The 18,171-nt window shown below is 38.1% G+C and overlaps 1 protein-coding gene across 1 annotated transcript in view; it reads right to left on the bottom strand.

Moving 5' to 3' along the window:
• The window catches only part of Fbn2 (fibrillin 2), a 240,570-nt gene that overhangs the window by 111,747 nt on the left and 110,652 nt on the right, over window positions 1-18,171 (bottom strand). The window contains exons 8-11 of the mRNA XM_004631315.1: window positions 15,468-15,593; window positions 7,029-7,181; window positions 5,334-5,573; window positions 4,295-4,432 (exon numbers count right to left, since the gene is read on the bottom strand). Coding sequence (XP_004631372.1) covers window positions 4,295-4,432; window positions 5,334-5,573; window positions 7,029-7,181; window positions 15,468-15,593 — 657 coding nt within the window. The remainder of the gene's footprint in view (window positions 1-4,294; window positions 4,433-5,333; window positions 5,574-7,028; window positions 7,182-15,467; window positions 15,594-18,171) is intronic.

Raw genomic sequence — 18,171 nt, 5'->3', positions numbered from 1 at the left:
TTTGGTCAGGCCTTGCCTAAAGCGTTTTTATAGACTATATGAATGGTGCCTTATAGGACTGTACCACCATATACAGGAACCTTGAGCAAAGCCCCAGAGAATCACACTCGTCCTGTTGCCCAGTACATGGGCTAGAACGATTGGTTTGTCAACCATCACAGCCAGCTCACATCTTTCTTCCTACTCACAGCTCACTTAGGTTGTTCAACTCAATATGGCACAACAGGATGCTTTCTATGAACCCTCTTATGTCTACTGTTTAACCCAAGACCTGAGCCAGAATCTGCTACTGCTTATTGTTCTGATTATGAAACACACATATGTTGATTTGGTAATACTATAGATAAAATAACCACCTCAAACGGCTCAATTAAAATCATCTGCTCTTCATAGATCATTCAAACCTACTAAATGCCAAATTCAGCACATATTTTTGTTCTTACTGTACTTTTCTGCAGCATTTAGTTTCTTTCATTACTTTTCTCTTGAAAAGTATCAATCAGCTTTAGTGATAGAACTCTTTCTACATTATTTTGCTATCTTTCCAACAATGTTACAGTTTCCTTCATAGGTCTCAGAAGTTGCTCTTCCATGGGACTCCAGCTACAGCACTCTGATGCCTTTTCACTTTTCCTATTGTTCAGCTTGTGACCATATTCACCCTCATTGTTCTAAATGCTGCTGACTCCAAAATCTTGAGGTGTGAATACTATTAGTATTAAACCCCTATACTCAAGTGTCTAGACACTAAAGCTCAACATGTACAGGATAATAATGCATCTTCTCCCAATTTGCACACCCTTCCACAAGGCAACCACACCATCATATATCCAATTTTTCTCAGCTTAGAAATGTGGAGAATCAATTGTAGTTTCCTTCTCTCTAACTCCCCATGACTAGTACCATCAGTTCCCACAGAATAGCCCCTCAAATATTTTAGAATCATTATGGTGTTCTGCAACCCTATATATCACTGTCATAATTCCCTGCCTAAACTTCTAAAAACTGCCTAAGTAACCTATTTATGTCCATGATTTTCATTTCTAAGAATTTATGATCCTGACCACAACTGATTTACTCTTCCTCCTTAAAATACAAACAAGTGATAACATATAAGAAGTTATGGTTTTAAAGAAGCTTAGTACTGGATAACAAAAACATAGATGTCTAAGAGGTGGGAAAAAATATGCCAGGTCCCATAAGTACTTCAGCTGTGGCTTCAACAAGTCTCCAGACATAGTGCAGTGGGGCCTGCCTATTAGCTCAGTTGTTTAAGTGACTGCTTAAACAAAGCAATCAGAATGCTATGGTTCAATCCCCAGATCATCAAGCCTTACCAGACCTGCCCTGCAGGCATCCTGAGCTGCCACCCCCCCAGCCAAAAAAAAAAAAAAAAAAACAAAAAAACCTAAAAACACTTCTGCAGACATAGTGCAGGGAGAAGAAACCTGGGTAGAATGTACTGAGTTCCTGGAGTAACAGTAAAAAGAGCTGAAAGCAAGTCATTGTTGTTTATAAAACAGCACTACAGAGGGAGAGCTGCATAAAAACAAACAACTCTGAGAATGCTGCAGAGTCCTCATCTAATAGTCCACTGGGCACTCGACTACACACTGCTCTAGTACCACTTGAAAATCTTAAATGCAAGACTAGAAAGGATCAAACCATTTTCAAGTAATGTAAAATATCCCAAAATAAAGCTCAAGAATTATTAATAGGACTATGAAGACACCAAATGTCCAGCAACGGAAAACTCAGGACACTACAATTAAAGATTAATAAGCATGCAAACAAGCAGGAACAAAGATCTAGATCATGGAGATAAGCCAACTATGAGTCACCCCACATCTGACATAGAAGTTAGAAGGCAGAGAAAGACAGGAAACTAGTATTATAATTGAATTTTACACATAGAAGTGCTAACCATTAAAAATGCAGTACTAGAGGTGGATATACAAGAAAGACCCCTACTGGACTTTTAGAGATGAAATAATACATTAGATGGTATTAATGTCAAACTAGTTATGACTCAGAAAAGACATGTGGACTTGAAATCAATACTACAATAATTTAAAATGCAGCACATAAAAATATAGGCCATATCTGGGCATAGAGCACTACTTACTATATAAGAAATGATTCAACTGATACAAATTACGTTCCTATTTTTTATGTATTTGGTACAGGGTCTTACTACATGGCTCAGACTTGTAGTGATCCTCCTGTTTTCAGCTTCTCCAGAGCTGGGATTATAGGTGTGCACCACCATGCCTGGTCCCAGTGGAGGCTCAGCACACCTAGCACAGGATTTGGTGCCCGGAGTGGAATCCTGGTCCATGAGCTTGTCTAAGCAGGTGCTTAGTCTGCTAAGCCATCTCGCTGGCCCTTACAAATTAAGTTCTTTAATGACATAAGATTAAATAAAATGTTGATAACAGCGAGATCTCTGGAAAAGCCTCAAATATTTGGAAACCAAGTAACAAACACTCTAATAATGCTGGATCATAATCATAAGAATCCTTTGAAAAGTACTTAAAATTAATGAAAAGGAAGACAACATATCAGAAGTGGTAGAATGAAGGTAGAGAAGGACTTGTGTGAAAATGTATAGGACTAAAAGCCAGTATTGGACCAAAGTTATCAAAATAATTACTTTCATTTAAACAAACAAAACAAACAAATTACATCAAGTAAATGTAAGACAGAAAACAGTAAGAATCAGAGTGCAAATTAATTAAATAGAAAATACAAAAAGAATAAAATCATTCTCGTTATTTGAGAATAATAGATTGGTAAGCTTTTAATTAGACTGATCCAGAAAAACTACAAAGGAAAGTACATAGATTAACCAATATCAAAGGTAATATCAATACAAATTCCATAAAAAACTAAGGAATTATTAGCAACAACTTCTGACCATAAATTCAACAATTTAAGAGGAAATGGAGAAATTCTTTTAAAGACATAAAATTCCAAAGCACAACTGAGAAGAAACGATTCAAATAGCTCTGTACCTGAATTTGTAGCTAAAATCTTCTTCATGTACAGATAGCTTCAGTGACAAATTCTGCCAAGCATTTAAGGAATGAATAATACCAATTTTATACAAACTCAAGAAATTTGAAAAGGTGGAAACAATTTCTACATTCTATTGTGAGGCCAATGTCACTATGATAGCATGCCCAGATGAACCCCAAAGTGAAGAACACCATTACCCTTCATGAGCAAAGTTGTAAAACTTCTAAAATAAATTTTAGCTAATTAAACCCAACAACATATAAGAAGAATAAAACATAACAGGAGAGCATTATCACAGTGATGCAAGCAATTATCTATATTAACATACTAAGGAAAGAATTTAATGTCTCTATTTCAGTAGAAGCAGATAAAGGCTTTGACAAGACCGTACCTCCGTGCCAGAAAAAGAAGTCAATAGACCAGCCAAAATTGATTATGTTCAAGAACTGTATCTTACATTATACCTAATGACAATGAACTCTTTCTTCCTTAGATCAGAAACAAGACAAGGACATCCAATCCTTCTACTGTGTCCTATTCAATATTTTACTAGAAGTTCTAAGCAGAGCGATAATGAGGAAAATGAATATAAGACATTCATATTTGAAAGATATATAAAATTATGTGAAAAGTCTATGAAATATTCTTTTTGCTTCCCCAGTATAACTCTGTTTGCATATGGTTACAGTCTTCAACCAAAACAACATTTCAAAACAGATGAAATGCAGATGGATATGCAAGATGAGATTCAGCTGGTGTCTATGAAGGCAGACAGTAAGCACGTTTGCAAAAATTGAGAACAATGCCATTCACTTCAGTTCTTTTGTTTTAGAAAATAGTTTTCATAAAAATGTCACTTCCGTTAATGCAAAGTGTGTCATTGTTATTTTAAAATGGATAGATATTTTAAATATTTCATCTTTGATTTCTATTAACTTGGATATTAACATATGTATTATATATATATATATATATATATATATATATATATCTCCAATGAGTTTTAAGAATGTGAATGAATCCAAGATCAAAATAGCTGAGTATCAGATTTTTCTAATCCACTATTGTCTTTAAAGAATTGGAGAATGGAAAATTCCTGAAGTGCCTGAGCTCAGCATACAGTATAAAGGTGGGGGCAAGTACACAGGAAAGTATGCATAAAGAAGAGACAACCTTTACTTTAAAAAAAAAAACTCGAGTCATACTCAATCCAAAATGTTCTAATAATCTGGCAGTCATTAAAAAAGACAAGAAGGATTAAAGAATCACAACGCACCTGTGCAATCTCCATTGGCATCCTGCTTATAACCCATGTTGCATTCACATCGGTAGCTAGAAACAGTAGGTATGCAGCGTCCATTTAAACAAAGATTAGCATGGTGCTTGCAGATATCTATTGTCTGGTTTAGAATTGCTGGAAGAAATAAAGACATAGGTAATATTTAATCATTTCAATGTGCATTGCTTTTCTTCAAGTTGACTTTTAAAAAGTGATTTGATTGTGAGTTAGCCAAGTGAATATCAGGAGCCCACATTATTTTATATTTTATTAAATTTTAATGTGGGGGATCGAAAAGCAAATTCTTGAAGCACATAGCTGTAATGTGTATTTGCACTTAAGTTACACATCTGGAAACTTTGCCCAGAATGATGTCTTTTTAAAATTTCAGGAATGTTCTACTATGCATCTGAGTGCTTTCCATTTGTTTTTTTGTAACTCTGCTGTATATTTTGATACAATAAATAGGCAAAATGCCAAAAAAGATAAACATAACACTGTGGGATATCATTAAATAGGATTAACAAGAACAGCGCCTTAAAAAGAATGAATTTAAACTACAAGAACATAAATGCCAATTCTGGACTGAAGCTTATGGTTCTCAATTTCTTAAGCAATTTAACAAAAACGTAAGGAAAAGATATGTGCATTATAATATTTGGACAGGCACAGAACAGCATTAGTTTATCTCAGTTGAGAAATACTTCTGGAAAGGATTTCAAGGAGTGCATACACAGGGCATCTGCAACAGGCCAGGTAAAACGCAGTGAAAGCCTAAACGTGCTTTTTGGTCATGGCATCTGGTTCAGCATGTTACTAGTCTCTCATTTATATTTTCCAAGAGCCTAGACTTTGAATTAGGCTGGCTGGCTCTCTCTCACTTGCGCTTTCTCTCTCTCTCTCACACACAGACCCTCACACACACATGCGTCTGTGCACATGCCCACCTTTTGCAAACTAAAAATATATACTAGCTCATATAATAATATCAATTGAGGCAAAAATTGAAGACTGTACAGGAACTATGACCACTTACTTAGTCCAGTGATGATGGGTCCTTGTCCCCCAGCTCCCACACCGGCTCCCCCAACACCAGGAGAAAAGCCGTTGCCTCCAGGGATGGGGAGGAAGCCTGCTCCTCCTGGACCATAGCCGTTGCCATTGCCATTGCCATTGGGCACAAAGCCATTCCCCCCAGTGCCTCCAGGTCTGGAGCCAGCACTCCCTGGAATCCCTCCCATGGGAAGTCCCTCCATGCAAAGTCTGCGATATTCCTCTAGAAGAAAAGAAAGTTTCATTAAACACTAATGAATGTCTTTTGGCATAATAAAAGTGACTGGCATGTTGCAACAGATCATTTCAGTTGACCAATGCTGCACAAACAAGCAGGTTATTGTTTTTTCCTTCGCCTCACACATGGTAGGCAAGTGTGTTACTACTGAGCTGCACCCTTTCCTTGCACAGGCGATCCTGGTAAATGTCTTCAGTGCTGTCAATAGCAGGGGGTACAAGTGTTTCACCAAATACTTAAAACCTACAGGCCACATCATTTTGACCAAGTTGCTTAAAGAATCATTTATATGTAAATTTTAATTTTAGGTAAAGAAAAATTGTAGACATGGGTATAAGCACAAAAATTTACTTGAGCAGGTGAAAATCAAAGCTTTGGTAATGTAGTTTTTCACTTGACTCTTCATCAGTATTGCACTTGCATACCTCCCTGTATCTCTTCTCTAAGGGATATGTTTTAAATTAATGTTTTTCTTACTAATGTGGATTTTAATAGAAGACAATGTCCAGTAAGCTTTATCTCCTCTATTCTGATTTATGACTATCAAACATGAGTGAAAAAAGGCAAAAACACAGATATTGACCTATTTCCTTAATATTCATAGAATTAGAGCACTCTAGCAGAAAAAAAATCACAAATTTTAATTACATATTACACAAGAACTAGAAGATTATCCAGTTACTTACTACACATTAACTTTGCTTCACATTCGTAATTGATTTTGGTATTTATTAGCTTAGTGATACTGAAAGAATGAAAAACATGTCTTGATCTATTTCTCTGTAACAGTATATACACAGATATGTATCAATAACTATTTTTCAAAACATTTAATTCATTCCAATGGTTTTATACTTCAGTATGAAAGAGAAAATTTTGCCTCTCTATATGACAGACATGAGTTGTGGTTTACTATTCATGTTACATTTCACAGAAGGAGCTACTTCTCCTTCATGCCTACGTTATTCTCCAAAGTTGACTCAGTGAGTATAGCACAGCGAAGGGCAAGTTTTAATTTTCAAGTTCAGGAGAAAGAAAAGAAAATATCTTCAAGGACCAGGATACTATCAAGCTGACAGTATTCCTGTATTCCTGAGATAAACTACGAATTCAGATGTTTATCTTTTGAAGATATTAGAGGCCTGGAATGAAGGATCAGGAGGATTAAAACCTTAATTTAAATACTATATAATTTTTTAAAAGCTTACACAAAAACAAATCAATCAGTTTTCAGAGTTTGTCTGATATTATGAATTGGGGATTATGGAGACTCAATTCAAGCAATGCTATCTCTTTCCCCATAAAAAAGTACTTAAATTACTGAGGACAGCAATGAAAAAAGGAGTATGCCCTGACCTCAGTGGGAAGAGCGAAAGGCATCTCTGTTACTGGATTTCCACACAATGCCTTTCCCGAGAAGCGCTGCAGCCAGCCACTTACCAGAGCCCCTGACAGGACAGGCCTCAGGGAGGGCTCCTGCTCCCCAGCAGCGCCCAGGCTCACAGCAGCACTGTGTTTTCGTCATTCTTCCTGGGAGCTCTTGTGCACAGCGACCATTCACCAGGCCCGAGAAACAGGTGCCTGTCCTCTGATCTGAACACGAAACAGCACAGTAAGATACACTGCAGAATTATTTTAGGTTCCTGAAACGATCATGTCATTCACTAGAAGAGCGCAGATGAAGTGAATTATTTTGCTTAGTCACTATTATATTGATTCATTTCCCTCAATTTTGCTACATTTATTCAATAAACATTCCTTGAGCACCTATTCCCCAGGTCATATTCCAGGAATACAAAAATGAAAGCTGCAAAGCAGATGTGAAGGCAAACTGCAGAGAGACGCTAAATTTGGCAGACCTGCCCCTGTAGGCAACCATTGCCCAGCTCACTTTGCAGTAACATCTGACAGACATCTGACAGACATGGTGGTGAATTAGAAAGGTTCATCAGAAGCGATGTGAAACAGGAACACCTGAGCAGATACTTGCCTAAAGCCAGGACATGAGTCATGGAGGAATTCCCAGGAGTGCTCATAGAGGAAGGAAGGAACGTGCTTGATGTGAGTGAAGAGCGAGGAGCACACCAAGTAGAGTGGAAGCACGCGAGCTCAGGGAGATACTGAGGCACGTCTGCAGCTATTAGAGGAGGGAGTCCAGCGTAGTGGAATGTTATATGTTCTGAGTGGTTTTGATTACAAAATGAAAGTGGTTGGCATTCGTGAGATTTCTTGGTTGGTACAAGAAACTGACTTCAGCGGGAGCAGGAAGCCAATGAAGAGGACAATGCAGTCCTTTAGGTGGGAGGGGATCATAGCTTCGATAAGGGCAGCAGCTGTGACAGTGTTGAAGGGAGCAGATGGCGGAACTGCTAAGGAGAGGGGTCTTGGGGACTTGCTAGGATGTAGGGCATAAAAGAAAGTCTTGAAAAGTTCCTGAATTTTTGACTTGAAAATCTCAGCTGGTGATGACCAGGTAAAGAAATAGAGGACATAAAATGTTCCTCTTGAAAACATGTTAAACATGTTACATTTGGGATGTCGAATCAATTAGCCTGGAACCTAGAGGAACAACCAGGCTGAAAATGCCTATCTGTGAGCTGCCAGTGTTCAAACAGAATGCTAAGCCATGAGGCCAGATGAGATGTTTTTGAGAACTAGGGGTAACAAAATAGGTCCAGATCTTATGCGAGAGTAAAAGCAGGGTGAGAATTCAGGAGTAACCCTGAATTGGGTCTAGATGTCCGCCCAAAGACTGATGTGCCATCGGGGAGCTCTGTGGAGGTGGCTGGATCCAGGATGTAGGATGCTAGGATCACGGATGTAATGCTAGTACTAAGAGTGAGAGTGGCCTAGGTAGAGTATAAAAGACAGAAAGAATGTTATCTTTGGTATTTTGTCCCAGCAATAAAAAATTTTGCCAGTCATGCTACAGTGAGGAGTTTGCACCTGTCTGCAGAATCTAAGATCAGGAAGTGATCTGATCAAAAGTTGGTTGAGAATGGCCCAAGCAAGTTCCCAGTGGCCCTGCCCTCAGCAGTGCCACCATCTGCTCCCTTCAGCGCCTTCACAGCTGCCACCCTCATCAAAGCTACAGTCCTCTCCACCTGAAGGGCTTCATTGTCTTCTTCACTGGCTTCTGCTCTTACTGAAGTCTCATGCCAACTAAAAGGTCTTAAAAATGCCAACCACTTTTCTTTTGTAATCAAAACCATATAGATACTCTGGTTTCTCTTCAGATCATACAAGTCTTTCACCTTTTACGAAACCATACAGAACATCTCATACCATTCAACTACAAGAGGAATGGTTTTGGGCACTGAGACCAGGCATGGTGGTACATGCCTGTACTCCTAGTGCGGGGGAGGCTGAGACAGGAGGATTACTGCAAGTGAACTGCATAGCGAGACCCTGTACCAAGTTACACTGGGTTTACAGGTTTGCAAAACCCTGCCCAGTTTCCGTGGCTGGCTTAGTGTTGGGGCCAGCACGGCACGTTGTACTGGGGATCGAACCCAGGTTCTTGTGCTGGCCAGGCCGATGCTTAGACCACTGAGCTACCTACCCAGCAGGAATCACTAATGTTATAGAACACCATCATTACACAAAGTAGGGTGGAGATACGTTTCTTCAAAGATTCTAAGAGGAATAGGCTGCAGCCTAAGGTTTGCAGAATATTAAACAAACATTGCCCTGAATCAAGCGATCTCCTTTTACCACCAAATATTATTTATCTATTTGTTTTGTAACTAGATTTAATTCTTATTCTTCATAGAATAGTGATGATAGAGGAATGTAACAGTCTATTTTATGTTTCTTGCAGAATAATGGATTAAATGTGTCGACTGCCTCCCTCAATCAACATATTCTAGTTAAAATAAAAAAGAAGAGTATCACCCAGCTGCCAAAATAAACAAACAAATAAATAAAATGGAGCTCTCAAAAAGAGGTGAAAATGAGACTCGCAGGACGTTGAAATTGCAGTAAGGCTTCATTTTAAGGTTTCTGTTAAACTCTAGAGACATTAACTTCAACTCTGATAGTTTTACGGGACATTGAACATCCAAGATAAAAAGCCCAGTTTCCACCCACCATTACATAATAGGAAACTCCCTTATAAGGGACAAGCCCAGCTATCCCTGGCATATGTTTTCACTTAAGGGATAAGGTGCAGAAGAGCGTAGTGTCTCAGTCAAGGTGTCCAAAAAGCTATACATATTCCATAGCTCCTCTGTGTCTGAAATGGTGTGGTTCATAGAATTGGCTATACTAAAAATGTTGTCATGTGGAAGAATATTCAGAATGAAAAAAGCACTGGAAAGAGCAAATAATGTGGCCCAGGAGTACCCACCTTTGAAACAAGGAAACACCACAAAAACGCTACATTTCTTGTTATATAGGTCTTGCTTTATCTTGGTCTTAACCATCCAGTAGAAAAATATAAAAACGAGGTATAAAAAGTAAAGCCATATTAGTATGTTGAGCTATAAAAGGCTCAAGTCAACATGTTCTGACATTGCCAGTCCTACGGATAACCCACTACTATTATGGACTACTGAACTATATTGTGTTACTTTGCTGAATTTACGTACCTACAATATTTGAAAGGCAATAGAATACTCATCTCTGACAAAATTAAACAAAAAAGGGGATACAAATGAAGGACCATTTTATATCTGTATATACAAAATAGGATAGATATACAGCTACTTTCTTTTAATTCAACAAGAAGAAAGATTTGTACTAATAGTGTTTAGAAAAGATATCATGTCTGCATCTTGCACTATGACTAACCACTATGAAGACAACAATATGCAATGTATTAATTACTGAAACTGTACTACTAATTGGGTTTGAAACTGTCTCATTGCTATTTGTTTCTCAATAAAATTAATTTAAAAAACTATCTGGTGTATGTTTAATTGTAAATATGTTATATGTAAAGAAAACAAATCTATTCCTCTAATTATCTTCCATCACCCTCACTCGTTTCCTGAACAAGGTTTGAAAGAGTCTTATTGCCAGCAGGAAAAGAGGAAGCAATTCATCTCCTCTGATTAAGATATAAATTTATCTTAAAACAAAATAATGGGACACATATTGGTGGTTTCATGGCCTGACATTTAGCCCAAACTGAATTTAAGAGAGCTAATAGTTAATTACACAATGTGATGAAACCCTGGTAACAGTGGAGGTTATATCCTCAAATCATGTTTCCTTTGCTCATTAGAAACTGGATGGTTCAGCCAGAAAACACAGAGGTCAGCCCAGGTCGGGACAAGGGTGAGGGGCCCGTGTAACAGCAGTCATTGTCTCGGGGACACCGGATGCCTGCATCTGCCTCTCGTGTTCTGGCTCCAGCTTAGGTTCCCCTTGATTAGTTCCGCAGATTCTTCCTATTCCTAAAATACTTTCCTGTAAACTTTATGTCTCTGGTATTCAGCAGTAACTGGACACAAAACTGTGTTTTCTTAATTAAAACAAGTATCTGTTTTCACCACCAGCCTTTTACCCAACTCAAATGAAAACTACAACTCTGTTCAGTACACCGTTTCACCCCTTTCTTCTTCAGTGTTGTTCAGTTAAACCTATTTAGGAATCTGGAGTTCTCTCTCAAGCGCTTGGCTGCAAGTACGTGCCCACCTACAATCGCCACCCCTGGAGTGTTGCATGCCACATAAACCATCCTGTGCATGCTTCAGTTTTTTTTTTTTTTTAAGCACATCCTGGCTGTTGTACTATGTTACTGTATGACTTCTTTCCATCTTTAGAAATCTATCATCTTGTCTCACCTCCAAAAACATACCCTGCCCGCTGATTTCTATCTATTTCCTGCTCAAAAGTCTTGATGGACTCTCACCGCCCTTAGGATCAACCTGGAGCGCTTCAGCAGGGCGTTAATAGCTAGAATGTTCATCTCAGCCCATCTTCCTCACTCCAGCCTCTCCCTTTCCTATCTGGGTGCCTCTCCTCACATCACCCAAGCCCGCTCGTACTCTGAGCACCTGCGGTCCTGCTCACATCTTTGCTGTGCACAGACAACTTTTGTAAAGCTTGAAGAAAAGCACATTGCTGTGAGAATGTGTAAGGGCTTAATCTCACTTTTAAAAAAATGTATTTGGTACAGGGTCTCACTATGCAGGTCAGACTCCTAGTGATTCTCCTGTCTCCGCCTCCCCAGTGCTGAGATCACAGGTGTGCGCCACCACGCCTGGACTCTGTTGACTGCTCAGCAAGGCTGGGGGCAGGGCCAGTGCAACATGTGGCACCGAGGATCAAATCCAGCCTAAGCAGGTGCTTAGTCTACTGAACCATCTCACTGTCCCTTTGATCTCACTTTCTAAACCCAATGCTGACTGGCATGTTGAGTCCTCCTGCTCATCCATCCATTCTGTGCTGAACACCTTCTACCACCAATCTTCTGCATCTATGCTTTAGTGCCAAGGGCAGTGAGTTCCAAAATGACCTAAGGCTCATTAAATAATGCTATTAATATGCTTTTAAGGAGATTATTAGCATTTGTTATGCTTCATGTCCTTTTAGAAATGGACCATGTTAGTACTCTGTGCTCTAAAAAACAGTATTTTCCTAGACATTTAAATACTTGGTAACATCCTACATAAAATTACATCAGGAATTTGTTTTTTGTATTTATCATACAATGATTGAGAACACTGCCCTATCTTAAAATTAAAATGCCCGGTTAAACTCTCCTGTCATGTGGAACTTTTTGTACATGTAAAATAAAAAAAAAAAGTTACAGACTCAGGATATTTATGTTGCACAGATTATACACTACAATGCTTTGAGTTCCACCAGCTCATCCCTATTAACATATAAGTACACAGTTACACAATGTTGTATGACAATATCTGTGACATATGATTCAATCATAACTAAATTCACCTGACTCATATTTTTAAAAATCAAAATCAACTCTTCCACATTTAAATGTGAGATTTTCTTTTCACATGGAAAACACATACTTATTCCAAATGCAACATAGTCATTCAAAAACTTTATAACCTGCTGACTCTTTTTAATTTTAAAGAGAAAAAAGATAAACAATGGACTGAGTTTCAAACAGGTTAGCAGAATAGTAACAATAGTTGATACATCGCATCTTGTTTTGTTTTGTTTTGCTTTTTTTTGTTTTTTTTGATACAGGGTCTCACTATACAGTTTAGACTCTTAGTGTTCCTCTTGGCTCAGCCTCCCCAGCACTGGGATTACAGGCCTGTGCCACCATACCCGGCTTTGGGACTGGAACAGCACATCTGGCAGGTGGTACTGGGGATCGAACTCACGTCATTGTGCTTGCCAGGCAGGCACTTAGACCACCGAGCTATCCTCTTAGTCCCACGTTACATATTGTTGTCTTCATATTAGCACATCAGAGTATAAGACATAGGTATGGTATCTTTTTAAACAATATTAGCACAAAACATTCTTCTCAAAAAACTAAGAGAAACTAGCTATATAACTATATTTTTACATCTTTTTTCTTTTCCCTTTCTTCCTTTAATTTTAACAGGATTTTTAATTGCTAAGCATCATCCTCTCTGCTTTGGAACTGCTCCTCCGTTGCCAGGACAGAACATTGATGATGAAACGAGAAGTACTTCTGGTGAGCTGAAGACTCAGTGTCCACAGCGCATGCCAGCTGCGGCCTTGAGCAGCCAGGCCCACCACTTGGTGCCCTGACATCACGTCCAACAGGACACCAAATGGTACAGTGCAGCTGTCAACCAACGTGAAGTTCAAGAACTTGAAGTTGCTGAATCCAACACAATCTAGTGCATTCATTTGTTTTTTCTTTTCATTCAAAAAAGATTTACTGAGCAAAAAATATATGCAAGATACTACATGAGCTTCATGAGGCAGGCACCGTGGAGCCCCAGCCTGGCTAGTGAGGAAAGCGCAAGAACCTGCAACAGGGAACTAAAGCCTGACATTAAGGAAGGAAAATTATGATGAAAGGGTGGATTATTTCTGTCTGAGAAGAAAATGAGTACTGGTCAAATGGCTATAAAAAGTGATACCTAATTTGAGATCAAAAGAATTAACTGGGTTTTAATGAGCATAAAAGATGAGGATCAAGTCATTTTAGGCAGAGAGGATACCGTGGACAAAGGCAAGGCAGTGTGGTGGATGTTTATGAATGACGTAAGACGTCTATAATATATGAATGGCAATGGAATTCCCATCTCTGACAAAGTAAATAAAAGGGATATAAATGAAGGACCATTTTGTAGTGAAAAAATATGTATCTGTTTGTACACAATAGCATAGATATACAGCTACTTTCTCTTAGTCAAATGAGAAGAAAGTTTTGAACTAATAGTGTTTAGACAAGGTATCATGGCTATATCTAGTACTATGAATAACCACTAAGAAGACAACAATATGCAATGTATTATTGTAACTGTCCTACTAACCTGTTTTGAAACAGTCTCACTGCTACTTCTTTCTCAATAAAATTAATAATAATAATAAAAAGAATGAGACAGGAGTGTGAAGTCACAGGTGGTGAGAGATGAGTCCTGAATACAGGTGGGACCTGGTTCAAAAGGAGTCTGAATTTCCAGGTGAAGATCTGAAAACTCTAGGGAGATCTCTAAAGAGGCAAGAGACCAAAGGAGTTCACCATAATGTAGTGATAAAACAAAAGACTCTGTACTGAAGAAAGACAGTCTCAGTAAACTCAGAGTCAAGTGCAGATGTAGCTTCTTTTTTCTTCTCTTTTTCCTGACAATCACTTAACAATGATGATAATGTGTAATATTTTATGGAAAGAAATTTAGTAGAAGAAGAAACATAAATAAAAAAAAAAAGAAAAGAAAAACTGAAGTAAAGAGCAGTACCTTGCCTGAGGCCTCACAGCTTTGAAATAATGAGACAACCAAGACGTCTGCAGCCTTACAAATGTTTCATACATGAGATTTTTGACTACTGCTACCACTGTTTCTTCTATTATGACCATTCCTACTCTTCCACTGGTGTGTATGATGGCAACAGGGTTCCCTGAAGGCATGTCTCCTATTTCCATCATTACATGTTGTCAATAGAACTCAGGCCTTAGTCTCTTTACAGGCAGAGCAGGCCTTCTAGCGGACTGAACAGGCCCATTTTTTGGGTACTGAGCACATTTCTCTAATCCCTGTCCTATGTGGCTCTTCAGTGCCTGCACAGAGAATTGCACATATTTATTTTTCTCTTTTAGGTATCAGCAGCTTAAAGTTGAAATTGAATGAGCTGAATACTCAGTGAGACAAACTCAAGGGTGGCTCACTGTGCCACAGTCACGTGTCAGTGGACATTTCATGATCTGTGCTTGAGGCCAGAGAGAAGTCTAGGTCTTCCTCAAGAATCGGTGATCCAAGACTGAGAAATACAGTTTCACCTTTCTAAACAAAGGAGGCCATACAGATTTATTTGGCTCTGCAATATGCTTAAGACACAAAATTAATGGTGCCAATTTCTTTTTGTAGTATCTATTTTTACTAGAATAAAAAAGCTCCTGGTAAATATGATGTTGACTACATTTATGATTCATACCAACAAAAGAACCTTTAATTATTATACTCTGTCCCCTACAGATTTTAAAAATCTGATGCTTTTATATTTGTAACACTGCACATGAACAATGTTTTGAAAAAGTTTATCTTTGGAATGGTTTTGATGACATAAAACAAACTTAGATGGATTCTGTAGCTGAAACAGTACCTGTTCTGTTGGTCCCTCAAGAGTGGCACCATTTACTTTAAACAACGTTCAGCTGTTTTTTCAATGGCTTTATAACTGTTGCCATCTTCCTACCTGCATGGGCTGTTCTGTCATTATTGAAGAACAGTACATTGTGCCTTTAAGTAAGAAGCTTACCGATGCATCGAGAACCATCTGTTGAGGTCACGTATCCACGTGGACAAACACAAAAATAGCTTCCCACGGTGTTGGAACATTCACCCGTTTCACATATCCCAGGAATGATGCTGCACTCATCGATGTCTAATCAAGGGGAGAAGGGAAAGATAATTTAGAAAGGCCTTCGTGAAATAAAGGGATTTAAAACTAAACAAAACAAAAAAAAGAGTATGAGAGCACTCACGGTTGATTAGGTCAGATCATGTAACCTAGAGATACTCTTGTTTCAGGCCCTGAAGAATTTCTCACAGATTATCTATGGGAACTGAGATGAACGTAAACTCCCATGGCAGTAAAACCAGGCCAACGAAAGCAAAACTTTATATCCCCCCCCATGCAATTTAAATTGGAAATAAGTAAAGATGTCAATGTTTTAGTTTCCATTCTTCATCAACTAGGGAATTATCCTACTGGAGCCCTTCAAAAAAAAAAAAACACACATATATGGTTATATCTTAAAATATAGAAAATTACATTTGAAAATTTATAGCTAATTTTCACTCTAATTAATTGAACCAATTGTGTGGCTGATATTTTTCCCCCTGCTTGGTTTTAGGATATGTTTTTGTACTTACATTTGAATATCAGTATATCTGACATTCTGGGAATAACTTCAATCTAAAGTAATACAGAAACATGGCAAAGAAAATACCCAGGAGGCACTGGGAAGGGTCCAGGTTTCCTATTGTACCTCCCTGCAGTGAGCCATTTGCTCACTCAATACTAGGAACAGTCTATTTCCTTTCACATTAATGAAAGGTCTGCTTTCTTGTAAGTTTTCCATAAAGCAGAAATCTTGGCCATTTGTATAAGTTTTAATGTACTTCTCTAATCCAGCGAGCAGAGAGAAGTGGAAAGTCAAACAAAGCTACAATTATTACACTGGGAGCTAATTGCTAATGTACTTAAAAGGAAATAAGCCACTGTGAGGAAAATCCATTTTGAGATTCCTGATTATTGGGAGTCTTTTTAAAGGAACAGATATAAAAGGCGAAGGCCAATGAATAGGAGGAACAATTATAAAAACCATAAATATGGATAATTACTTAGAAGTCAAAATAAACAAGTGCATTTAGCTTCTTTTTGGCTTTTCTTAACTAAAAGGGCAGGAAGAAATAACATAATAAATGCAAGGAAATTGTAAGAACATCACTACTAAAAAAAAAAAAGGCTGGCAATGCCTTTCTTTCAATCCTCTATTGGTTTATTCATATTGTCCCCATTATTCTGAAAGTTATTCTTGCCTACAAGCTGTATTATGAGCTAACTATATGCTTGTATTTCTTCCTGGCATATTCTTTTTAAGAAATGTTACCAGATTCAGACACTTTGTGACAATATCTTCACTTGAGGCTGGACAACTGCGGAAGGCAGAAGTACAGATTGAAATTGACCAATGTGCAAAGAGAGACTGGAATTGTAATGGGAACTGACTCCAGAAGGCATAAATAGGTGAAGTGCTGGAAGAGTCACCAAAGAATTTCACCCAACAAAACAAAATGACATGTACTCGGTAAGGACTGTCACACCCCATGTTGCTGTCCTAGCACAGGACATCTGAGCCCGATTCTACACAGATTCAACAGATGAAATGACAGCAACTACATTGTGTTGACCAAAGAACTCATCAGTCTCCTCTGGATAGGAAAAATGATAGAAACTGAGAAAAACACAAGCAGCATAACAGTGCAGAACCAAAATGCTCCACAGATGGGGCACAGTGGCGTACACCTGTAATCCCAGCTCTTGGGAGGCTGAAAACAGGAGGATCACTACGAGTCCAATCTGTGTAGTGAGACCCTGTAGACCCTGTACTAAATACATTTAAAAAGAACCAAAATGCTCCTTCTTCAGGAGCTTGTGAAGCCTAGGACTGACACAAATTCTTAAATATTAGGAGAACTCAAGTCCTTCATTTAAACGTTAGCTTATTTGTTTAGATATTTCCTTTTATGATACGGAACATTTCTGTTAGTCTTAAATGCCCTCCCTGGAAACACACAGAGTATAAAATATCTAGGACACAAAATAAAACATGGAGTGATATTAAATTTACTTGCTTTGTTAAATATTTTATTGTACAAAATCTATATGCATAATAATCCAAAATTCTCCTTAAAATTAAATAACCTAAAAAGTTATCTTCAAAATAACTGGATGTAAAAGGGTTTAGGAGGTAATTATTTTGGCTTGAAAATTAGAATGCTAGCAGGTAGGAGGTGCACACCTGTAATCTCTGCACTCTGGAGGCTAAGGCAGGAGGACTGTTATAAAGCCAAGATCGGCACAGGCTACATAGTGAGTCTAAGGCCATCATGAACTACATAATGAAGTCTTTTCTCAAAAGACAAAACAAAACACGAAATAATGCTTTCAATTATCTGGGGGCAAGACACGCTCTCCTCCCATTTTTAACAATTAAAAATATAAATGCCTTTAAAAGACTAATCAGAAAGTGGTATATTTTTGTGCAGTCATGGCCAGTGTTTACTCATCAGATTCAATTAAACATTAACATTTATATTCAAAAAATGCACACATTTAGCTCTTATATGTGCTTTTTGAAGACCATAATTCCTAATAGACCCAGAAGGTATATTTTCATAGATATCAATTATACACTAGCTGATACAACAGACGTGCCCAATGGTGACAAGTCAAT

Source organism: Octodon degus, unplaced genomic scaffold (assembly GCF_000260255.1).
Source record: "Octodon degus isolate 3935 unplaced genomic scaffold, OctDeg1.0 scaffold00040, whole genome shotgun sequence".
NCBI lineage: Eukaryota > Metazoa > Chordata > Mammalia > Rodentia > Octodontidae > Octodon > Octodon degus.
Note: the sequence above shows the minus strand (reverse complement) of the source record. Positions and strands in the feature narration are given on the sequence as shown.